Source organism: Arvicola amphibius, chromosome X (genome assembly GCF_903992535.2).
Source record: "Arvicola amphibius chromosome X, mArvAmp1.2, whole genome shotgun sequence".
Lineage (NCBI taxonomy): Eukaryota > Metazoa > Chordata > Mammalia > Rodentia > Cricetidae > Arvicola > Arvicola amphibius.
The window spans coordinates 19,660,881-19,686,875 of NC_052065.1; the positions used below are offsets into that span (position 1 = coordinate 19,660,881).

At 39.9% G+C, this 25,995-nt stretch overlaps 2 protein-coding genes across 5 annotated transcripts in view; both read right to left on the minus strand.

Moving 5' to 3' along the window:
• Rragb (Ras related GTP binding B) overlaps nucleotides 1–13,723 on the minus strand; it is a 38,392-nt gene extending 24,669 nt beyond the window's left edge. For 2 of the 4 annotated variants that reach the window (XM_038317250.1, XM_038317249.1), the window contains exons 1-4: nucleotides 13,113–13,723; nucleotides 12,294–12,327; nucleotides 8,560–8,659; nucleotides 2,020–2,086 (exon numbers count right to left, since the gene is read on the minus strand). In XM_038317250.1, coding sequence (XP_038173178.1) covers nucleotides 2,020–2,086; nucleotides 8,560–8,659; nucleotides 12,294–12,327; nucleotides 13,113–13,204 — 293 coding nt within the window. In that variant the 5' untranslated portion in view covers nucleotides 13,205–13,723. Of the gene's footprint in view, nucleotides 1–2,019; nucleotides 2,087–3,926; nucleotides 4,011–8,559; nucleotides 8,660–12,293; nucleotides 12,328–13,112 lie in introns of all 4 variants that reach the window. The other 2 variants (XM_038317252.1, XM_038317251.1) reach the window with 2 other exon arrangements.
• Nucleotides 13,724–24,061: 10,338 nt separating this feature from the next.
• Foxr2 (forkhead box R2) lies at nucleotides 24,062–24,967 on the minus strand. The gene has a single exon (XM_038315938.1). It carries the CDS (start codon nucleotides 24,965–24,967, stop codon nucleotides 24,062–24,064), a length of 906 nt encoding a protein of 301 aa, XP_038171866.1.
• Between the last annotated feature and the right edge of the window lie 1,028 nt (nucleotides 24,968–25,995).

The window sequence follows — 25,995 nt, forward strand, 5'->3', positions numbered from 1 at the left end:
CTCTCTGAATGTGGCTGACGGTGGAGGAGGACTGAGAAACCAAGGACAACGGCAATGAACATGAACTCTACAGCATGGACGGGCTCACTGTGAGCCTTGTCAGTTTGGTTGCTCACCTTCCTGGACTTAGGGGGAGCTGGGAGGACCTTGGACTTAACATAGTGAAGGGAACCCTGATGGCTCTTTGTCTTGGAGAGGGGTGGAGTGGGGGTATGGGTGGAAGGGAGGGGAGGGAAGGGGGAGGAGATGGAAATCTTTAATAAAAAAAATGAGAAAAAAAATTTTTTTGCCTTTCTTCTTATGTTTTGTTTTGTTGTTGCTGTTGTATTTGAGACAGGGTCTCACTGTGTAGACCAAGCTGACCTCAAACTCATAAAGATCCATCTACCTTTGTATACTTACCATGCCACCATGCCTGGCCTCTCTCCTTTCAATTTAAACACCTTCTGTTTATTTTTTGAGTGGCTGATGGTTTAACTCATGAGTCTTTTAAACATATTGATTACTCTTTCACCACTACATCTAATTAATCCCACCTTCTTCCTTTAGATTTCAGTCCAATCCACATGTCCTCATAGAAACCATCCCTACCTTGAGCCAGCTCACTTACTGTAGGCTCTTTACCAACACATCCCTGTCATTTACAACACTTACCACAAGTGCAATACTACACTTATTTGGATGAGTTTTTAATTAATAGTGTTCAATTCTCTATACAACCAGCCAAGGATCATCCCTAATATTATCTCCCACTGTCTCACAGATTTTAAAAGAAGGGTGGTAAATGCTTAATGAACATTTGCTGAATAACTTCAGCCAAATATTCTAAACTATATGAAAATGACTCCAATGATGACTTCTCAGCAGAATGTTACTCTCTGCTCCTAGGTTGGGTGCTGCTTTCCAAAACAATCTCAATAGCAGGACATCAATAAAACAGTAGTATCATTTAGCGGTGTATATGGGGTGGTGTTTACAAGTTTCTAATCCTGCACCTTGCTAATAACAGCTGTGCAACCTTGGAAGAATCATAAATTCTTTAAGTTACAGATACTTGATTTACAAAACTGAATTTCACATTTTAGTACCTAAAAGCAAGGAACTTGGATAAATCTGTTGACATAGAGAATTACAAGCAATCAAAATGAGGGAAGATTTATATCCTAGGGTATTAATCTAGGTGCTAGCAAGAAAAGAGTTACTTCCTTAAGAGTATTTAGGTCTTACATTATTTTGTCAAAATACTCACTGAGCTAGAAAATATCCACCGGACAATAATATCTATTTTGTAAGACACTACAGTATATATTGTATATATTTCAACCTGCTTAATCATTATAATAAACCAACAAGTTGGTTATTTTGCTCCATTGTACAGGTGAAGCTACAGCACAGAGACTTTGAACCAGACAAAGAACCTATGCTCTTAATCACTATGCATTCACTACTGCTGCTTCAGCACAGTGATATATATATATATATATATATATATATATATATATGAACTCAGCACACAGGCATATTAAGTGTACATTTGTGCAGGGATTTTTGATGATTGCATTGATTATAAAAGGAAGTGCTCTCTTATTCTGCCAATAATAGGTAACTTGGTCAGATATTGTATGCTCAGAATGCAATCTACAAGTGATAAGACTGCCTAGAAGTAATTACCAAGATGACTATGAACAGTTTAGTATAATAAAAATAGCTAAGAACTCAATACTAGTATCAATGAAACTGAGATAGATTTAATTTACGCCACTTCCAAAGAGGGCTGATCTAGCCCATATTATATATACTTAGATGGAGCTTAGATTAGAGCTACTTAAATATCTTTTATGTAGAGGGCATTTTCAAAGTTGTACAAAAAACATCTTTATTAATGAACTGATAATTCTGAAATATTTTTAGGCAGTGGATCTATGAAAATAATAGTTATTCTAGGTGTAGTTGCTGATTATACTAGATGACATCATTATTGCTATCAGCTTCACAAACAAGTGGGCACATAGTACTTACCCACCACAATCCCACAGGTTCAAAACCAGGTTTCCCAGAAATCGAACATGAGAATGCTCTACATCAACTGGAAGATAAATGTTACAAATCTAGTATTTACAGTAAAGACCATTACGATCAGAAGAAAAAAAAAAAAAACACTAACCCATGGTGTTTAGAAGGACCAAAGTGGAGTGAAATGCTCAAAGCCATAGCAAGAAGGTGATTTTCAGCTTAGTTATGTGGTTTAGTGGCAAGGTAGGCACCTACACTACCCTAAGCTAAAGGATTGCCTTGTGTCAGTAATTTTTAAGTTTCAGTAGTTTAGTACCCAAAGCAGAAACAATCCCCAATTATAATATTAATGTTAAGTTTTAACACGGAAGACAGTGACATACATCATTTAACAGATCTTCCCAACCCCACCTTCTTTCTCCAACTTTCCCAAAAAAATTAAAGACAGAAAACAAACATAAAACATAACAAAACTAACTTCTGTACTGATTTCCTCAGCAGTTAATGACTTCATTGATTTTACTAATTTTGACTCCCCTGACCATGTTCAATTCTCTTTGAATCATTTTTAGTATCTCTTAATTTCATTCTTTATTTCATACTCTACCATTCAACATCAAGGAGGGCCCTTACTACCTCATGCCTACACTACAAGAAAGCCTTACTTACACCATCCATTAGGCTACTGCAAGGTTCATCTTCTTAACACTACTTTGAACACATCACTCCCCATTCAAAACACTTTCAATGGCCCCTACATATTTAAAATGGTCCTTCACTCAAGGTCCTTCACTTTGGCTTCCAATCTACCTTTATAATCCCCAGAAATTCCCATTAACAATCCTTTCATTTCAACCTATTATGTTTTATTCATAGTCCCCTCAACCCTATTACCTCCCCACCCCCTCAACACATTTCACATTCAGGGGTCGCAAACTTGCTAAATCAGGCCATGTGAGCAAACCTATACCCTTTAAGCTAGCTAAACGTGATGGTAAACATCTACCATGGGCTCACAGAGGTTGATAGTTACTCAAATCTTGTTTATTTGCCATGCAAAATTACTACTGGCTCAGGTTTACTAGATCTTCAACATTTTTAGTAGCTTGAATTCTAGATCTTTACAAAAACTTTTACAGGAGATTATAACTTCAAATTATTCTCAAACAATGCACAAGGTCAAAGAAAGCACAACCATAGGCCTTATCCAGCACACAGGCTGTTTGCGACCTCTGCTTAATGGTTCCCTCCTGCAATCCATTGCCTTTTCCATCTTTTGCTACAAAGTGCCATCCCTTCTTCCTTTCAAAGGTAATTCTAAAATCCAAACTAATTCCCACCCCCTCCAAAAGTCCTCCTTGCCTGACAAAAATCCCACTTACCATAAGCTGAACTCATTCAAACATTTATTAAGCAACTACTCTCTGCCAGGCACTAAAAATCTCAAGAAGGAATAATTTAAGATTTTACCATGAATAATTTTCACAGTCTAACAATTTTGTTCTATATAATTTATGTGCTAGTCAACTCAATCACATTGAAATATTTCCTGTGTCTATCCCCAAGCTGTTATCTAAACCAACTTCTATCTACTTTTATACAATTTTATTGTTTCATAATATATAGACACAAACCATTCGTGATAATGTACATCATACAGATTTTAAAGTCAAACAGACTTTAGTTTATATGACAGCGCTACCTCTGTATGACTTTGTGCAAGTCATGAAAGCTTTTAGAATTAGCTTCCACTTCTGTGAAAAGGAAGGAAGGAACATAGTACTGACCTCCCAGGACTGCTATGAGGATTCAAAGAGCTATATACATAAAAGTGCCTGGCACATAGTAGATGCACAAAATACTTCCCCTTTACCCTTTACTTCCCCCTCCTTGGAAAAGAAATCATATCTTACATGTCTTTGTATTTCCAACAGAGTCTACGAGAGAGTAGGTGCTCAAACTGCTATTAATTTGAAGACTATGTATACGGTCTAGTACTAAAAAAAAAATGGAAAGAAGTGCTACTGAGAAAGGGAAAGACAATAACAGACAAAAGCAGTGACAGGATTCAGTGACTTAATATGGGGCATATGGGATAGAAATCAGGTTTCTACTCCCATAGCACAGAAACAGTTCTCATCATCAAGTGGACAATGGTCCCACTGCCTAATCCAGTGGATGTTTTAGTCCTTACTTTCTGCAGCATGACACTGTTGACTACTCACTTCTCCTCAAAAATAATTCTCTTCTCTTGGTCTCTGGCATCACATCTACAAACTCTCTGGAAGATCCTCCCTCATGGACTCTTATTCTTCTTTCTGTCCCTTAAATGTTAGGGGTCTTTGGGGCTCTAACAGTGGCCACCTTCTCATCAAAACATTTTTACCCAGGGCAAGATAACTGTCACATATTATTTTATCATTTGGATACTAACTAGGTAACTCCAGTACTGATTTCTCGATGTGTTCTGTCTGTACTGTAAGCATCCCAAATGGAATCTATTCAATGTAATTCAGCTCTCCTTTCAGTTGGCTCCACCTTGGTGAATGTAACCAGCTGCCTAATCTAAAACCTCTCATCCTCCCAGTCTTCTTTCTCCTCATAATTCCCTCCAAGTTCCCCAGAAAGTTCTGTTGACTCTGTCACCTAAGCATATCCCCCAACACAGTAGCTTCGCACCATATCGACTACTACTACCCTAGTCCAAATCAAGCCCCTTCCATCTCTCAAAGTTTTTTACAATTATAGAAATTTACTTCTTACGGTTCCAAAACCTTGAAAATTCTGAGATCCAGTCACCAGTTCAGTGAAATCCAGCTCTCTGGCTTACAGATGGTACCTGTTTCTACCCTTCCATCACTCTAAACTCTAGTCCACATTACACATATAGTAATTCCTCCAAATTGCTGAGTTTTATACCATTCTTTAAAAAGACCATGTCTGTGCATGCATAATTTTGTATGCACTGAGCAGAGGGTCAGAATGGTAACCTGAGAAGCACTAATGGTGGTTGTCTCTAGGAAAGTGGCTTGACAATAAAAAACAAAGTAGACTTTTTATATTTAAATAACATTTGAAGCTTTCACAAGTATTATTTTGAATTAAAACTGTAGCTCTGATCATGCTACTATTTTACTGTTTAAAATTCTCTCATAGGTTGACTATCTTATATGTCAATCTCGGCTTATACAGCATTTTACATATAAATCCCATTTCCTGCTTCCCGGTTAAATGTTGTATTACTGTGTGTCCCCATGGTTCTTTATAACCTTCTTGCTCTGTTATCATGAGAGCAACTGCAAAGAATAAAGAACGAAGCTTTGGGGAATCACTTACACTTACGGGGCAGAAAGAAGAAAACATTATAATAAAGATTATCTTTTTTAAAAAGCAGGGAGGGGTGGTTAAAGATAAAGGAAGAAAATCAGGGCAATAAAGTATTAAATAAAAAGCCAAGAGAATAGAATTTTGAGAAGACAGAAAATCTTGGAGCTGTCAACAGTGTTTGATATTAAAATACTTCATAATCATTTTAGTGGCAAATTTACCATCCCAACAAACACATTTTAACATCTAGCTAATGAATTAATTACATCATGGTTTCTTCTTTAATTCAAATTTCAAAATGCAGGAGGCTTTAAATTTAACAAAATAAAACAACTTTTTTAGGAATGACAAACCAGTAAAATACTAATACATTAAAGTCAAACAACATTGTAAAAGTAGTACTCTTTTTGCTACCTTTAAAGAAAATCAGTAGCTGCATCAAAAGGGATAACAAATAAAAAGCAATGCACTATATGTAATCTGAACTCATCTATACATTTAGCAACAAACACAGATCTGTCTTCATTAGTGACAAACCAGTTTTGATAATATGCTAAAACATTAATACCAATATTTTTCATTGTATTTATACTCTCTAAGGAAATTCAGGAAATATTAACCAATCAGTTTACTACTTGACATATTCTTAGGGGCAAGTGCCCTATCCTACTGACAGTCTGGCAAGAGACACTGCTAGGTATATACTTGTTGAATAATAAATAGCCTATTTTAATGAACAAGATTATATAATTTGCAACATTATGCTTATAATGCTGCTGAATTATATCAACATTATTTTCAGCAGTTTCAATAGTGAAAATCTTGCTATGAAACTATTCGTCGGATTCATGGTAATAAACCAACTGTTGATTAGTTAGAAACGGAAATCAGTGGTACTAAGAAAAGATGTTTCAACGAAGTGTATAGGATTTAAAATATGAAGAAAAAATTTTCTAGGAATTGAGTAGTGGAAATATAAACAGGCTGTGTCATAATAAAGAAGAGCACAGACAAATATCCCAAGTCTGACACTTACTAGCAGAATGTGATTTTTAAGTTATACTTTCATTATCTGTTAGAATAAAGGTAATATGAAAACTAAAGTAAATGAGAGCAAGAATAAAAGTCATAGTACTTCAATAAGCATCTCTACTCTACTAAAAACACACAGATAGGAGGCCTATCTATTCAATCTGGAAGATAAAGTTTGAATGTATCAAATCAAGACACAGAAAAACATTTGGACGAGTACACTTTTTAGAGGCTAGAAATCAGCTCTACAAGTGCTACAAGCCATAGGAAACTATCTGAACCAACATTTTTACAGTAACAGATATTTATCAATAAAACTGTATATAACTACAAAGGATAAGAACCACATCAAGTGAGAGAATAAGTAATTAAAATGAAAATATGAACTCCTTTTTATTATGCATAAGAAAACTGTAACCCAATGGCTTGGATTCTAAAATAAACATGAGCCATTTAATGTAAGGATTCACTATTAAGTTCAAATTATGAACTGTACAAAAACCAAACGATGTGTATGCTTGAATAAAATATATGCAAATATGAATGGGGGCTTTTATTACAATTCCGTAAAATGAAGGGTGCTTCAAAACAAGAAGGTAGAGTTTCACCATGCTGACAGCAAAGTAATGCCCAAAATAAGAGATGTAGTAGGCCTGTCTTGTTCTGATAAAACCACATTTGCATTCATGTCGTATAAGAAAAATAGTGATAAGTTTGAACAAGTCCTTAAAAACATTCAAAATTATGTCAAATGAGGAACCAGAGATGTTTTAAAGTAAGGATAACAAAATTTCGGAGGCAGGGAATGAATAAGATAAATTGAGATATTGTGTATTCTCAAATATGTGCAGAGAACAGAATAGAAAGGAAAGTAGACTTGGGACTCTATCTAGGAAACAGCTTTCTTTCTTTCTCTTTTTTTTTAAACATTTATTTATTTATTCTGTATACAATATATGCCTGCAGGCCAGAAAAGGGCACCAGACCTCATTACAGATGGTTGTGAGCCACCATGTGGTTGCCAGGAATTGAACTCAGAACCTTTGGAAGAGCAGGCAATGCTCTTAACCTCTGAGCCATCTCTCCAGCCCCCCCCCCTTTCTTTCTTTCTTTTTTCATGACAGGGTTTCTCTGTAGCTTTGATGCCTGTCCCGGAACTAGCTCTTGTAGACCAGGCTGGCCTCAAATTGACAGAGATCTGCCTGCCTCTGCCTCCCTAGTGCTGGGATTAAATGTGTGTGCCACCACCGCCCAGCGGAAACAGCTTTCTAATCACCAAGTTTCTGCTCAAATTATTGAAGTCTACACTATATGCCAACCCCAAGCAGAAATAAAGTTTCTTCTCCTTTATATCTCAGAGTCTGGAGCATAATGTGCTTAAAAGATGTTTATTATTCTTAAAATCAGATTGGGACACCTTATAGAACAATGCTAACTTGTCGCTAAACATACTAAAGATGCTAGAAACCCAGACTGAAATCTCTGAAGTCTAAGCAGAGTGATGCCTTCCTCAGCCAGAAGCCAAGAACAAAGCAGACTTCAGAAATGTTTAGATGCTTGAGAATGAAATAACAATCTGATTCAGTATAATGTATTCCCAGGATTCTTGATTCATTGTTCTGGCAGCCATGCTTTCCCAGAAGTCTATACTAATAGTCTAGTCACAAAGTGCTAGACTCAGAGTAGATGCTCCAAAGAGAAGCTATAGGTGTATAAAGAAAGAGAAATGGCAGAATGTAGAACTCCTTACTATTTTCCAAGTTTTCCTTTTAATAAGGACAAGGACCAACTCCTGCATTAAAAACCGTTTTTACATACGGTTTTACTGTATGCTAGCTAATGCCTATATGTTCCCCTTGGAATAAAAAGTTACAAACAAACATTCTCCCCACAAAATAAGCAGGCAAAGGGTCCCTATTCTTGCCTAAGAAACAGCAGGATACACAAGAAGTTAGCTAAGAGCATCCCACTTTGCAAGCAACCTAGAAAAGAGAGCAGTTCCCAAGGATAGTGAGAAATAATAACCAGAATTAGACCACGCATTCTGAGGAGAAATGCAAAAAGGGAAAGCATGCTCCAAAGCCAATTCATCAACCTGTGCATTCCGAAGCTGCTGCAATCAAGTGTGTTATGCGGATTATTAATAGCCAAGGTCACCTTGCTTTACAATAAGATGAAACATCTTACTTGTTGCACCAAGGCGACGTGTGTCTCTGGCAATATAATTTGCAAAGATAATAGACCTCATGCTGGTCTTACCCGATCCACTTTTACCCATTAACAGCACCTGAAGACAAAGGGAAAACGTTAGTAATCTAGAACAAATCTAGTGTAAAGGGATCCATTTGTCCTCTGTAGCTGGCATTTTCCTGAAGTGTAAGTACCAATGACCAGTACGGACACCTGTAATTAGTTCATTATCTTCCCCAAATAACATTCCAAAGGCCAAGCACTTACCTGCTACCAGGTGCACATCATTTTAGCAATACAATGGCAGTGAGTTTGTTATTCTGCATAATATTTTTAAAGATTTATTTCTATTATTTTAATTTTGCATATGTGTGTGGGAGGTTTGTTCACATGAATGAATGCAAGTACCTGCAGATGTCAGAGATGTGAGGTCCTCTAGGAGCTGCAATGACAGGCAGTTTTAAGGCCACCTGATGGGGTTGCTGGGAATCAAACTCAGGTCCTCAGGAAGAATAATATATGCTCTTAACCACTGAGCCATCTCTGCAGTTCCTTGTTATTATACATAATATTTATTTAGAACAATGTTAGAAAAATGCCATCTTTCTGGAGAGATGGTTCAGCAGTTAAGAGCACTGAGTGCTCTTCCACAGGACCCAGGTTCAATTCCCAGGACCTACAGTATGTCAGCTAACAACTATAACTCCAGTTCTAGGGTATCTGGCACCCTCATACAGAAAACAGATAATAATGCACATAAAAATAAATCTTGAAAAAATAATTAAGATAAATTTTTTAAAAAGAAAACTATCATCTTAACAGGAAACTAACCCTATTCTCCTATAATTCAAGGTTATACATATATATATATATATATATATATATATATATAGCAGATTTCAGAGTAACTGAAAAGGTCCTCCTACTTCTCTGTTCAAGGTCAGTTCTTTTCACTCCAGCCCATGATCTCATCCCTTTCACATCTTTCTATAACTTTCTTTCATCAGTTTTTTGTCTTTTCTTTTTAACTTTCCTATGCCCCACAAAATTGGGCACTTAAAATTATATACAAGGCCATTCTTGGTTTAGGTTATCTACTTCTTTCTTCACCTACTGATTCTCCTAGCCCAGAACTGTTAGTATCCAGTCACATTTAAATGAATAGCATATAGTCTCTTTGTTTCCAGCCCTCTAGGGAGTCCTGACTATGTCTGTATTCACTCTGTATTCTCTACCATCCTTTAGTCTTCTTTTAACTAAGTCCCACCTATCCTTCAACAAACACTTGGTTTAACAATCATCTCAGGAATTTTCTCTGGAGCTGAAGATGTGCCTCAGTACTAGGGTATTTACCTCCTACAAGTGAAACCCTGGGTTCAATCTCCAGTATCCTCCCCATAGTTTCTCTGGCCCAAATGCCTTAGGCCAGTGGTTCTCACCTGTGGGGTGTGACCCCTACAAGGTGGTTGAATGACTCCTTCACAGAGTTTGCCTAAGACCATTGGAAAACACAGTTATTTACATAATGATTCATAGCAATGGCAAAATTAGTTTTGAAGTAGCAACAAAAATAATCTTAGGGTTGGGGGTCACCACAACATGAGGAACTGTATCGAAGGGTCAAGACATTAGGAAGGTTGAGAACCACTGCCTTAGGCTGACTTAGGTATCTTGCCTGCCCTCTAGTGGTCCTACTATATCATTGCAGACCATAAAGCTCTGTAGTCCCTTGTTTTGGGAACTCTCTCGGGACTTCAAACTGTTGAAGGCCAGAGGGAGTCTCTTTGTATCCTTTGTGCCCTTTTTTATCTCCAGTACCTAATAAATAACAAAAGCTTGAAGTATTTTCATCAAAAAATGAACAAGCCATTAAAACTAAAATGCAATGACAACTGTCTCTTTCTTGTGTTAGGATTTAACACAAGAAAGACACCTGTGAATAATGCCACATATTCTTGCACTAAATAACTTTCAAACAGATAAGATCTCCTGAGTAAATTGGGGTGGGGGTGGATAGAGGGGAATGGAAGGAGGATGAGAACCTCAGGGACCAAGACGGTTAAGTTGGGGGAGGGATGGAGAGGGAGAGCAATGAGAGCAGTATCTTGATAGAGGGAGCCATTATGGGGTTAGGGAGAAAACTGGGGCTAGGGAAACTCCCAGGAAACCACAAGGATGATCCCAGTTAAGACTCCTAGCAATAGTGGAGTGGGTACCTAAACTGGCCTTTCCCTGTAATCAGATTGAGGACTACCCTAATTGTCATCATAGGCCTTCATCTAGTAACTGATGGAAGCAGATGCAGAGATCTACAGCTAAGCACTGGGCTGAGCTCCTGGGAGTCCAGTGAAAGAGAGGGAGGAGGGTTAAATGAGCAGGGAGCAGGAGGTCGAGATCATGATAGGGAAGCCCACAGAGACTGCTGACACTCTGGAGAGACAGCTGAGAAGCCTGTATAGGACCAAACTAGGTCCTCTGAATGTGGGTGACTGTTGTGTGGCTTGGTTTTTCTGTGGGGCCCCTGGCAGTGGGACCAGGATTTATCCCTGGAACATGAACTGACTTTTTGGTGGGTTACCATGCTCAGTCTTGATACAGGGGGGAGGGGCCTGGTCCTGCTTCAACTTGGTATGCCAGGCTTTGTTGACTCACCACAGGAGGCCTTACCCTTTCTGTGTAGTGAATAGAGGATGGGGGAGGGGGAGAGGAGGAGGGGAGGGAGGAGAAACTGTGGTTGGTGTGCAGAATAAAAAAATTTAAAAATGACTTTCAAAGAGTTCTTCTAAACACAAAAATGATGAAATACAATTCTCATAACCATCTCATTTTCAAATGAAAGGGATACCTAGTCTCTACCTTCAGTCCCAATATATTTTATTGCAATATCTGATTACAAGGAACATTAATAAAATATAAGGAACATTAATGAAAACATACCGGACATGGATTTATTCAACCCAACAATTTATAGCTTTACCTCCCTAAGAAAATGTAACTGTTTAGCCAGTATAAAATTAATATGGAAGTTTTCCCGTCCTTTGCAAAAAAAAATGTAATTGAAACAATAACTATATATTTCTGAGGATACAAACTGATTCTTTAATGCATGTACACTGTAAAATGGTTAAATCAAAGTTTTACCTAATCATGTAGAGAGTTCTGGCATTTTTAGGCATCCTGTTGATAGCAACTTCAGACATTTCATCAAAAACATCCTCCTAGCAAACTTAAGGCACAGAATTAAATTTTAGATGAAGTCAGGCTAAAAGTATTAGGCCTTTTCATGAAAAGGCAAGGATAATTATATTTGAGCTCTACAGGGAGTTTACTCATGTAAAGTTCCTAATAGTCTTGGGAGGGCTATGACCCCTTCACAGGTGGCACGAAATCTCACAAAGGTCAAGAAATTTGCTTCAGAGCTACAGTCTTAGGGATAATAACTAAGTCCCAATGAAGTGCAAAGCAAAGAACATTCAATTCCAACTAGCAAAACACATGGAACATTTGATTTGTGTTAAAGAATCAATGTGCACGCAGAGGGCTGTGTAATATTTGTATATGGCTTGACTCCATGAGATTAATTTTAGACAAATGGAATCTGGCAGTAAATAAAGGGATGAGAGTCCAAAAGACCATATAAATTATTGCCACAGTCCAGAAAAAGACAGATTTCCTGAACTGTGACTTCTTACCTTTTTCTTCATGTTTCTAATGTACCTAACACATCTTACCTTCTTCTTCATGGCTGCGTTTGGCACTGCCCACCTGTAGATATAAACCAAAAGCCAGTGTTTCCATGATCTAATTGCCTTAGAAATTTGTTTTTTTTAAAAAAAAAGGCAAGTAAACGGAGAGAAGCAGAAAAATACTGTTTAAAACAGCTAAGTACGCAGGAGACCTCGTTTCAGAAGTCTTCATTTTTCTAAATTATAAAACTGGGTCTATGTTCCCTGTTTCCTTCGTTAGCTCAGGAGATGCTTCCTGGGAAGACATATTTAGAAATAAAAACAATTTAAATTCAAGATCTGATATTTGTCATAAAACTAACACAATACTCTGCACTTTTATAAGTCAAACAATATTTTTAATTTGAATACTATGTTTTTAATTTAGCTCATTTTCAAAGCTGGAAGCATCTTTGGACCTTCAATCGTCCTTCCAAGCTGCATTTCATTCATTAAAGGCATCAAGTACATATAACGCAGCTCTCAAACAGGCATATCAAACTGTACGTCATTGGTCAGTAAATGTCCTCTCCCCCTTTTTAGCACTAACGAGGTGATATCACCAAATCACCTTTGTAGAAAACGCAAAACAACTCAGAACTGCCTCAATTAGAGCACTACGCATAAACCAGGAATCTCAGCTACAGGCAAAGGGCTGTTTCTGGTCTCCGTTTTCGTCTATCATCAAGGGCATGATATCAATCAACCATGCGGGTAAATTACAGCAATTTATCCCTGGAGGTTAGGGGTTGTTGCCGTTCGCCATACTCTTTCCAATTAGCACACCCTCCCTCCTAGGTACAACATAATATACCCTTCACCCACCCAAGCGATCCTTCCGGTTCCCCGAGTGGAGGCTCCACTCTTGGGCCCTGATTCTCTTTCTCCGTCTTTTTCTCGGAGTCAGATTCTTCCATCGCGCAACAAGTCCTTCACAGTGCCTTCTAAATGCGCAGTACTCTTGTCTTCCGGCTCACCTCCTCAACTGCCTCTGCTCACCGCCCGCGGCCCTGGGCCTGCTCTAGTCCTGCCTCCGCCTTTGTCCACTGGGGGGCCGCGTTTCCCACAGTTACCCTTACCGCCCCGAACTTAGTCTCTGGCACGGCCGAGCAGGCCAGCCCAAAGGGACCAGCGACTCGCGGCGTGCGAAGAAGAGATGGAGGAGAGGGAGGGCAAGGTGGCTGAGGAGTTGGTCCCGAGTTGGAGCCTCACTCCCCAAGGGCTCCAGACCCAAAGGGAACTTGGTCCCTCAGCGCAGCCCGCGAAGGCTGAGCTAACGGAACGAGCTGACCCGAGCTGCAGAAGCAAAGCGGTCACCGCCTGGGGGCTCTTTCCAACCTCGCCACCAGTGAGAATCCGCCTGAGGCCGCCTTGACTTCTGTGCCCGCCCTTCAGGAGCGCAGGAGCCTCACCGCAGCCACGCTACTGCAGGCCAGGATCACGTGGGAACCTGCCGTAGTCCGGGCCGGTCACGTGCCGCTATCCTGGGGGGGCTGGGGGAGCTGGGGAGAATACCATAGAGACGGCTCTAGGGAAGCCAGAGTGCCGCCCGCCGTCACGTGGCCCGGACTCGCATTTCCGCGCCACAGGCCCTGAAGGCCGCCTGCAGGCACTGGGAAACTGGCGGACGTGGCCCCGCCCACCCGCTGCTCAGAGTTAAAGGGGAAGGTTGCAATTTCAGTACCAGCAAGGTACCTGTTTTCACGGCTGCTCAGGCTTAGGAGTTTGTGCAGAAAAGGCTATTGTGGTAACTTTTCCTTCCGTTAGCCCATATGGCAGTTCTAATAATTTAAAAAAATTAGTATATGTAAAGTGCTTTTAACTGTCTTTCACATAGAAAATTCTCAATAAGTTGTTATTGCCAGGACCCAAAACACACACAGGGTGTAGCACATTCACCACTTAGCTTTAAAAAAATTGCAAATGTGTTTTTAAATTTTCTGATTAACATGTAATACTTGTTCATACAGAATTTAGTGTGGAAAATAAATTCTCATAAGAGAATGTACTCTCATAAGAAGTTAGGAAAGTACAAAACTGATAAGAGACCATGCTTCATAGCTAAATTCTATTCAAAATCTAAAGAAAAAACATTCCTCATCTTTCCCAAGATGTTCCTGAAAATTAATAAGAGAGGAATACTTCTAAATGCCCCTTGGCAATAATGGAAGTAGTTCATAAATTTTCTACTTATCAAAATATATTTGCGTGCGTGTGTGTGTGTGTGTGTGTGTGTGTGTGTGTAATTTAGAGAACAAAAATACCTATGCACAGCTGGGTGTTGGTGGCACACGCTTTTAATCCCAGCAGTCAGAAGACAGGCAGGTGGATCTTAGTACGTTAGAGGCCAGCCTAGTCTCCAAAGCAAGTTCCGGGAAAGTCAGGGCTACACAAAGAAACCCTGTCTTGAAAAACTAAACCAAAAAGACAAAACAAAACAAAACAAAACAAAAAAAAAAACTCCATTCACCCTATAAGGCGTTTGAGTATAAGAACTTACTAATATATTTTGAGCTTTTTCATCTTCCTTTCCAGATGTAATGACTATCCTGGATTTTGGTAAATCTCAATTCACTCTTGTTTTTATCATATGTGTATCTAGTCCCTGGGGTGATGCAATAGTTGGTTTTTATGGCTTTACTATGTGTATTCTATCTTGATTTGATTGAATTGACCTAATCTGAAGATTTATGCTCTTCATAAAATTATCATCACCCCATCACATTGTATGTACTGTAAATATGTACAATATTGTGATGATTGATTTTAATTGCCAGGTTGAAAAAATGTAGAATCACCTGAGAGATTGCCTTCTGAGTAATAATCTCTGGGATTATCTTAATTATGTTAACCAAGATGAGGTGACTGGAGCTTAAGTGGGTGGCACCATTCCCTAGACGACATGTCATGAACTGTAGGAGTGAAGAAAGGGAGCCAAGTACTAGCATGTGTGCATCTGTTGTTCTCCCTTCTGATTGTGGATGAACGACAAGCAGCTCTGTCATACTCTTGCCGCCATGGCTTCCCCACCATGACAGACTGTACCATGAAACTCTGATCCAAACAAAATGATCAGACCCTTTCTCCCTTAAGTTGCTTTCGTCAGAGTATTTTATCTCCGGCCCAGAAAAGAAACTGAGACAGAGGCATTTCAACGAAAAAGAGAAATAAGTTAACTGTAAATAGGATGACTTTAGAGTACATATATTAAAACTTTGGGGCCTCTAAAGAGCAGCACACTAAATTTGTACTTTACAGATAGTAATCTGAGGTAGAGAAAAGTGAAAATAGTTGCTTATATTTCAACCACTGTTTGTAGGCAGAACAAATTCCAACCAAGCTCTGTTAAACTCTCTTACTATGAACACTGACTCATTGCTACAAAGAAAAAAATGACCTAAGGCAGAATGGCGCTTGGCCCAAAAGACCCAATATACTCTCACTTTGAATGTCTGAGAGCCCTGAGGCATAAACTTGTAAGGATGTGAGAAGATCGTATAAGAAGAAACATTCTGTCAGTAAGTGGTACATAGTATGAGATCACGTCCATGTCAAAGTGTTCTGAGGAAGTGATGAAAAGATGCCAATAGAAAGATCCCAACCTGTATTCATGCTTTCCACGGGAAAAAACACTCAAGGAAACTGGTGAGTTCCCACAAAGGATTCAGAGCTTCAATTTTCCTAAATTCCTTGACATAGATAATGTAAGATCACGTGCTCATCTGAAGAAGAGTTCTTGCTGGTGAGATAGATGGACCTGTTATCCCAGATGCTCAGGAGACTGATGCAGAAGGATCCTGCCTGAGTGTCATAGCATGACTTTTTCCTCTGGGAAGCTGGTGAAGTCTGGCATTTGGCCCTTGACTTGGTGTATACCCAAGAGCAGGAAGAGAGCTGAAATCAGGCATAGTTCCTCTCAATATCTTTGGGCTTGTGCTCCTGGCTGTTACTGTGATGGCCAGAGCTCTCAGGTTGCTCAAGGTCCCCTCAGCATGTGCCTATGGGAACCATAGTAGCCCCTATCACCCTACCAGTAAGAAGCACTGAGCATAGTACAGTGGGGAGGGATGGTGGAAATCTCATGGGCACCTGCATTTAGTCCTGGCCACGGGTCTACATGCTGCTGGCCACGCCACCAGTGTTACACAGGAAGGCTGATCTGGTTTAGGAAAGCAGTATTTGCAATCCCTGCTGTGTTACAGCACACATACCCTACAGAGCAACGCACTAAGTGGGCTCTATTCACAATCACTCTTACTGACAGATTGGGTTTAGGCAGTTAATCCCTTAGCCAGTGCAATAGGCTCTCCAGGTTCCCACAGAGGGGGAGAATGCAGGAATTTCTGACCCATTCAATAGCCAGCTCACACAATAGCTCCTTGTTGAGACAACTTCTGGCTGCAGCACCCTGGTGGCTCACTGGGAGATGATGTAAGGTCCTTTCCCAAGGCAAGGTTATTGTGCATTTTTCACACTGTTTATAGAAGTGGGCTGCAATTTTGTGAGGACTTAGACACTTGAGTCGCCAGCATCCACACTGGGAGAGTTTACTGGGAGTCTGCCTCTTCCCTGCAAAGGGTGGTCTTCACTTCCTGCAGCCGTGAAGCTTGAGTACCATATGTCAGGATGTTTTCTTTCTCTTTCTACGATTCCTTAGGTCTATGAATATTAGAAAGTTACACCACTCTCTTGTTGACTTTCCGCATAGTCGTTCATCTTAAAATGTGGCTATAGATCTTAGTTTTCCTTATGAAGAAAAAAGTCACTGCTGAGCACTTTAATTCATTCATCTTGATTTTCAAAGTTAAAACAGTTAATTTTTTTTGTCTCTTTGTCTGACTCCACCAGAATTTGGAAGCTTTTACTGAATATAATTATGCTAATGGCAAGGTAACTTGACATAAGAAGAGGCAACAAGAGTCTCTCTTCATTGTTACCTGGATATAATTGGACAGTTGTTAGATTGTCGTTTTCAACTGCTATGTCAGGTTTGAGAACAAAACTCATTTAATTTGATAAGAGCATGCAGTTTTAGAGACCTAAGGTTGCCTTTCTGGGATCAATTTTTCGAAAGCTCTACTGAGAAAGTCAGAATGGCACCAAGCTTACAAGGTCCCCAAAATTTCAAGTACGTAAATAAAGTCACTCCCAGATGGGCCCAACCAGCTGAGTATGTTTGGGGATTTTGAAAGAGATTTTTCTCGAATTTGTAAGTATTGTGGGGGAATTGTGTGTCAATGATTGTGCTATCTAGCATCCAGAAAGTTTCAAGTTTCACCTGGGAACCCACATGAAGCCTGCTAGAAGAGGAAAAAGTATGAGACTCACTCTAATAAGGTCACTGCTGGGACTTTGTAAGCAAAAATAATGTTTCCTTGAAATTATTTTTTATTAAAAAATGGAGGGAAGACTAAAGAGCTATTTTGTATTTCAACAAGAAACTGCTCATTGTGTCATTTTGATTGTCAAAAATTGAGCATTGTTTATTGTCTGAGTTCCCTCGAAACTCTCGGCCTGTAAGGACCTGGAAAGCACAGTGCACATGTGTCCTTTAGGCCCAGGTATACTGAGCTCTCCCATCTCTAGTTGGAAAAAAACACTTGCAGTTCATCTTAGTGTTCCTTTAATGATACAAACCTGAGGTTTGACTTTGTCTTAGAAACAATTGTAACATGTGAAGTTTTCTTAATGAATGAGGGAAAAAAATTACATGTGTGTGCAGGTGTGTGGCCAGAAGTCAACCCCAGGTGTCATTCCTCAGAAGCCTGAGACTAAATTTCTAATGGCAACTGTGATTCACTGGCTAGAGCCTCTGGAATCTGCCTATTTCTACCTCCTCAGTGCTGGGAGAATAAGTATGCACTACTGTGCCTAGTGTTTTTAGGTGTGTGTTGGGGGATTGAACTCATGTCTTCTTTCTTGCATGACAAACACCTGATTGAATGAGCTATCTTCCCAGCCCCAATATATATTTTAATTTTTTCTTTTCTTTTTGAGGTAGGATGTGGTGTGTTCCAGGCTGGCGCTGAACTCACCACATAACCAAAGATAACACTGAACTTCTAATCTTTTGGCCTCCAACTCCTGAGTGTCAGCAATATAGGTATATGTCGCCACACCAGTTATATGAACTGCTAGGGCTTGAATCCAGGACTTTGTGCATGCTAGGCTGCTACTACCAACTGAGGTATGTTAGTCATTTTGTATTTGTGTTAGATTCATGTTTTATCTATTCTGAATGATTGAATAAAGAAGTTTTAGAATTGTTGTGAAATGGTTAGAATTTAATTTCTTATATTATATATTTTCGGGCCATTTCTATTCTGCATGATTGATATATTCCTATTTACTGTCCAGATGACAGAATTAAGAATTCAAACTTGTTTCCTCACTAAAGCTCACATGACTTAAAAGATCTACTATGAGGTCTTTTAGCTGTTTTAAATGATAATTGGGCCAATCTTATCTTTCTCTATTTTGTCTATAATAAGCTAAACAAGAAGTCTAGACATTTTCATTCCTATGTCAAAGAGAGAAGCCAGCTACTGGGCCAGGGTGACCTCTAGGCAAGAACATGTAATTATGTGTGCGGTAATAAATTCTGAGGAAGAATCAGGATGTATCATGTAGCAGGCCACTTCAGATAACTGCTCCATGTAATGTACTTTCCAGAAGTTAATTTTATTTTCATTTTACAGGTGACAAGAAAGGGGTTTTCAAATAATTTGTTTATAGAAGTAAAATAGTCATTGACAATTGGCCAAACCCACAGCCTCTATATATGCTATCAGACTAACCTTAGGGGAGCAATCCCTCTTCCATTTCTCTTTGTTTTACCTTTCCTAAGGCACGAGGCAATTTGTCATGAAATAAAAATTAGGTCTTTTTGTCTAAAATAAATCCCTGCAGGTTGGCTGAATAGAAACAAAATGAAAATGATGTCTAGTTCCATTATCCATTTTATCTTTTTAGAACCCTCTCACCTCCTTAAACCAGGAATGGTTAGCTGCTTACTGTATTTGTTTGTTTGTTTGTTTGTTTGTTTTTTAAGACAGAGTTTCTCTGTGTAGCTTTGATGCCTGTCCTGGAACTAGCTCTTTTAGACTAGACTGGTCACATACTCAGAGAGATCTGTCTGCCTCTGCCTCCCGACTGCTGGGATTAAAGATGTGCACCACCACTGCCTGGCTCTGCTTGCTGTTTTAATTAAGACATAATGGTTAGCAAAAGAGACCAGAAAGACTTATGGTGCTTGAAGGTGCATTGAACTCCAGGTTTCAATCATACAAGTTATTCTTTTTCAAAAAATGTCCTGTTGCAGCGCCATTGACAACAATGACTTTGACTGTCTTATTCAATTTGATATTTGACTAGATATATGCTCCAAAGTCATTCTTAGCGACAGCCACAAGGCATTATGGGTGGTTAGACACAGGCTCCACAATGGGAAGAAACAACTAAGTTGTCTCCAAGAGTACTTTTCATAGTTGTCTCACTGATGCTGTCACCGAGCCTGGCTGCTTGGCTTCATGGCCGTGAAGACAAAGGAAGCTGGAGGCTTAGCTCTCCAGCCCACTTCTCCCTGTTCTGGACACCTCAAACACCTGTCTGGCTCCTCTTCCCTTCTTGAAATCCTGTTACTGGTCCTGAAACCTGAGATTATAATAGGCCCTGTATATGTTCCCATCATCATTCAAGAACACAACTCTGTGGGTGGTGGGCACACACTTTTAGTTCCAGGTGGTGGTGGTTCACACCTTTAGTTCCAGCACTCAGGAGGCAGAGACAGGCGGATCTCTGTGAATTGGAGGTCAAAAAGCAAATTCTAGGAGAGCCAGAGCTACACAGAGAAAGCCTGTCTCAAAAAAACTAACAAACAACAAAGAATGCAACTCCACAGTCTGCTAGGGTTCCCAACAGCTACTCTTGCTCCCTGCTGCCTTCCCTAAAGATTCAGTCTTATGGGTCCTCCCTGAGCAGAACATTGTCTTAGGAAAACTTGACATCATCAGAAAAGAGCTGATAATTAATATCACAGTACCATAGTACCATTTGCATCTCTTGCCTTCGTGCTAGAATGCTGTTGATGTCAGTGAAGTAACTTACTACTTGAAGGGAAAGTGCAAGTGTTCAGGGCTGGTGAGAACCCACTGGGGAAGCAGCAAATCCTTTTATGAAAATGATTTAAATGACATAAAGGTTATCTTGACATGGATAATAAGAGAAACAAGTCTTTTGAGAGAAGAAAAAAACTAAGACATTAGTGGTGACACAGAAAGGAGTTGCTTCATTGCCTGCTGCTTTCAAATGTTCCCAAATGCAAGAGCTTGAAACTTAGGTGATGGCAGGGATAATATCCAAAGGTATTTTGCCTGGCGATATAAAGAACTTGTGAGATCTAGAAAAATTAAAGGTGGAGATTTGGTAGATTTAACAGAAATCCTTATACTGTTTTTTTATAGACGATGAAGATGACAAAAGCTCTCCAGGTTAAAAATAAAGCATGGATTGGGGGGAGATGGCTCAGAGGTTAAGAACAACACTTCCTGCACTTCCAGAGGCCCTAAGTTCGATTCCCAGCACCCACATGGCACAAAGTACCGCCTGTAATTCCAGTTCCAGGGGATCCTAGGCCTCTGGCCTCCCGGGGTACTGCATTTGTATGCACATTCCTGTCAGGGACCATTTTCCTAAGGATAGATTTGTCAGGGAACATCGTCCTGACAGGGATAGCAGAGGTCATTGTCCTAAGGATGTTTACAGAGAACCCACCCCTCATCCCACTATCTTGAGAGCTATCCGTTAACGGAACCCACCCCTTACTCCAATGCTAATGGATCACATCTGTTAAGGGAACCCACCCCTTACTCCAATGTTAATGAATCACATGCTTCGGCTTACTCCACCCCGGCAGAGTTCCTGCCTACCTACCTCCACCCCATTCAAGGGTATATAAGCTGTAACTTTCACCCCAATAAAGGGAGACCTTGACAATAGAATCTTGCTTGGTCTCCTTCCTCTTTTACAGCTCATGTCTTGCAGGTTAGCGCCCCTTCAGAGGACCCTGAATAGCTGACCCTGCCAAGCGGGGGTTACACATTCCCCCACCTATATCATTAAAAATAATAAAAGTAAATTTTAAAACACAAAACAAGGAGTATAAACATGCTACTTACCTGATTCTTATTGAAGGCAATTCTCAGTGCTGGGGGATGGCTAAGTGGGTTAAAGCACTTCCTGATCCAGTGAGAGGCCCAGAGTACAAATCCCCAAAATCTTACACAAATACCAGATGGGTGTAGTAGCCTGCCTATAATTCCAGCCTCGGAAGCAGAAGAAAGGGCATTTGCAGAGTAATCTAGCAGGCAAGGTTAGTCGAATTTGTGATACCTGCGTTTGAGTGAGAGACTGAAGCTCAGTGTAAAAGGTGAATGAGTGGCTGAGGATGATTACAGATATCAACCCTGGACATCCATGTGTATGCCAGCATGCACACGGAGGGGGGGTGTGTGTGTGTGGTAAGTCTTAAAATGAGACAAATGAAACCTATAGATAACACTGTTTAGGAGAATATAATCCTATGCCAACTGCATATCTGTTTTTCCATTCTGTTTAACTTCAAAGGGCTCAAATAAATAAGAGAAACTCAGTGACTCTGGAATCATCTGAGGCGAGTGACTGCTTTATTCATGGAGCTAGAGCAAAAGGAAGGACCAGAGCCACTCCAGGGATGGAAAACCTAAAGGTGTCAGGTTGCAAACATGGTTGACTTCCTAAAATGGATGTTTCTCTCCATAGGAAATGTACAAAGAGGGTCTATGAAGAGTCTCACTTGTGGAAAACACAGAACAGACACATCAGGGATCATGCTTATAAGGAAAAGGCTTCTGAGTTTCAGAACAGCATCTTCCACTCGGAAGTGTCCATTTTGTGAAAGCCAAGAAACAAACATCAAGTCTTTTAGCTAGAAAATGTTATTATTTCCCGAGTGTCCTATCAACATTTTCAAAGTAACTATGTTACAGAAGCAGCATTTACAATTACTTTCAGAAATAATTTTGCTTGATTATTCACCCTTTGCAATTAAACCTAAGCAGTTTTGTGTCTACTGTAGTAAGTCATTAAAATCTCCCTTATTGTAATCATATTAAATTAGCTGCTTTTATATTGTAAAGACATTTTAATACTCTCATTGAATACTTGGCAACTAAATACATATTTAAAAGCTATTTTCTAGATGTTAGCATATATTTAAAAATGCATTAACACAAAAGGCAAAAACTATTTAAATTTAATGAACTTAGTACCTACAAAAATGAATTTTGAAATTAGAAAGCCAAAAGCTGAAGTATTTGTTATGTTGGTATTTTATTTGTGCTTTTTAGCAATGTACAAATTATGTCTTTAGTACTGTAGAGCCCTAAACACACAAAGTACAACTTACAAGCTGTTTGCTTAGCTTTAATACAGTGACTCAGGGCTCTAGTGTATGTATGTTCCTAGAATTCGCCAAACACCTGGCTAACAGGATTCACACTGTTGCCCCTATAATGTTGCCCCTATAATAAACACCAGTTTATGTGTTCAGCGAATTCCCATTTATTCTTCAACCCTAACTCAAAAGGCACTTCAATTTTAATGCTTTCCTGCTTCCAGGAAGGATGTCTCCCTGTTTCCATGGCAACTTCCCACCTCTTTTTAATTACACACAAATTATCTAGGCTTCACAAATATGGGTTTGCATTTAACACCTAAAGATGGACTTTACATTTTCTCAAATAAAGTTTGGTGAAAAACACGAATGAGCACCATACAATGTCATCCAAAAGCTTAGAATTAATACAAAAGCAATTTAAAGACTTTCAATATTCAACCAAATAACAGCTGCCTGCATTTGTCACTACCAGAGCTGGATAGCAAGAGAACAAAGCTGTTAGGTCACTCCAAAAGAAGACGCAATTGATGAATGGTAGAGGGGAATATTTAAGTCTCCAGACTTTAAACACCAAGTCTAGCTCTCTTTATGCACATATACCTTCACATGGCACCCAAGGTTCCCATAGCCTGGGTTTATTTTGCATTTGTCCTTTATATTTCACACTTTACTCCAATAAACGTAATATGCTCTTCTATCCTTAGCTTGTCTGCCATCGTTCCTACGATTTTCTGTCTCTGCCCAAAGCACAGAGCAATTGCAGCTGTTGTGGAACTTTCCATCATTCTACATCTGGATTTAATCTCTGCCCTATCTGTAGCTGCCTCTGACTACTTAACGGTGGCTAGAGATAGGCTTGGCACTAATCAAATAGGGTAGGATTACGAATAAGTAAAGGTTAGTCCGGTACAGTAAGCAGGGCACTGTTCCAGAAAGTGAGCAATTGTACTTCAAAGACGAAAGAGGAGGATGGGGAGATGGCTCAGCAGCTACAGTGCTTGCCATGCAAGCAAGAGGAACTGCGTTCAGATCCCCAGAGCCAAACTGGGTGGGCATGAGGACCTGCTTACAATCCCAGCCTTTGGAAAGCAGAGACAAGGGATCCTAGCAAGCTGGCTAGTAAAACGAACAGTATCTATAAGCTCTAGGTTTGACTGAAAGACCCTACTTCAAAGAATAAGGTGGAAGAGCAATGGAGGAAAATTCTCAATGTCAACCTTGGGCCTATACACACATGTGCCCACACATACAAAAGCATGCATACGCACACTTACACACACACACACACACACACACACACACACACGCACACACACGCACACAAGAAAAGAAGAAAACATTAAAGTTGAAAGAGAAGGTCTATCAGTTCTGGTTGGCGCATGCACTGCTTAATGCTCTCCTTTCGAGCATAGGCCAAGACACGGGTGTCCTCCTGAAAGAAGCGGTGTCCCTCGTCAGTGAGTTTCCATAGGAACGCGCGAGGTTTTCCATCTGTCTCCTCCTCAACGGGGACTGGCACCTTTTCAAAGCAGGTCAAGGAACAGAGATTGTGGCGAATGGTGTTTTTCCAGCCTTCTGGTGCAGTCCGGAAATAGGGGAAATGCTGTCGAGTAAAATTGTAGATCTGTTGCACATTGAGGCCACAGGAAGGGCTGCTTTTTAATGCCAGGGCAACTAGATGGCTGTAGTTGAGAGGAGGGCGTGGCCAGGACTCCTTGTCCAGGTGTGGGTCAAGGTACAGTGTGTGCTTCTTGGTGTATTTCTTAGAGGACGTGCATCCCTGTTCCTCAGTCTCCTGCCCTGTGAAAGCTTCAGTGGATAAAACGGGCAGCCTTTGTCGCTGACAATGCTCAGTGTGGAGAACAGACAGGGACTGTAACACCCTCTGAGTCCCTAAGCAGCTCGACTCATCAGTCTTTGGGATTGGTGCACTTGGCAGAACTCTACGACTGGGATTTGGAACCTCTTTGCTGTTGGCGGGGTACACCATGTTGGGATTCACCCACATCCACAAGCTGGGTTCCGTGGGGGGATCATCATCATCAGGATTGGGTTTCCTCTCTTGAGGCAGTGCTGGTGGTTTTAGCAGTTGAACTTTGTATTTGACAAGACACTGCTCAGCGAAAGAGCACTGATCTGTGGTACAAGGCAGGAAAAATTCATTCCCCATGTCCCATTCCAGCATTCCGGGGACTTGACCATGGAGACTGTACCAAAACTCCCGCTCTTTCAGCTTTACATCCATCTTTCCTAGAGAGAGATGGAGGGAAACTTTCAAACTGTAAAGTCTCTCTGGCACTTTGGAAAGTTTTTGTTTGTTAGTTTGTTGTTTGTTGTTTTGGCTAGGGCACTATTTAACACAAGATGTCTCAGCTATAGTACAATCTATCCAGTAGGCCTGCTGGGAGTGCTCTCACGAGGACACTGATAACTTCACTGATCAGAAGTCTGGCTCAGAGAAGCCTTAGCTCTCTGGAACACAGCTCAAAACAGTAACCAAGAAGACCATTTTAGCAGAAAAACCTGCTTTCCAACTTTTCCAAGTGTTTTCTCACTGTTGACCACAAAAGGTGTCTTGATAGCTCTGTAAGATAACGTGGTACATATTATTAACCCTATGTCACAGATATGGGAAATGACATTTACAGAATATTTAGAACTGCATACCTAAATAAATACAGGCCAGCTGGATCTATACTCCTTTCTTAGCCTTTTACAATACCCATGGCCTGCTGATCTATCCAATGTACTACATAAAGTAAGCACAAAACTGAGTTGTAGACTATATTTGTACCTATAAGAAGGCTGCCCATTAGACTCACACTCAAGCTATTTTCTGCACTCTTCTGACTGCAGGCTTCTACTTCTCCAGCGTGTCTTCCTAGGTTATGGTTTCTAAGCTGTACTTTAAACACTGCACCGACAAAGGTTTGCTACATCATCGGAGAGCTTACCTTTCATGTAGGTTCATGTTAAAGAAATTCTCAAGAAGAAACAAAAGGAAGGTGCCACTTAGTCTCAAAAAATCTATAAAGTATATGATTTCACTAAAATCATTATATAGGACTATATCAGAAAAGGTTCCAGCAAATGACCATGGCAACTACTAAAGGGCATTAATTCCCTATGCTTTCCTATTTTCAGGTACTAATTTGGTCAAAAATACTGTTCGTATAAATATCTAGAATGACTTTTCTACTGCACAAATATAAGAATTAATAACAATAGCATGAATTGACAATATTTGTTGAATTCTGTAAGTATTTTACATGA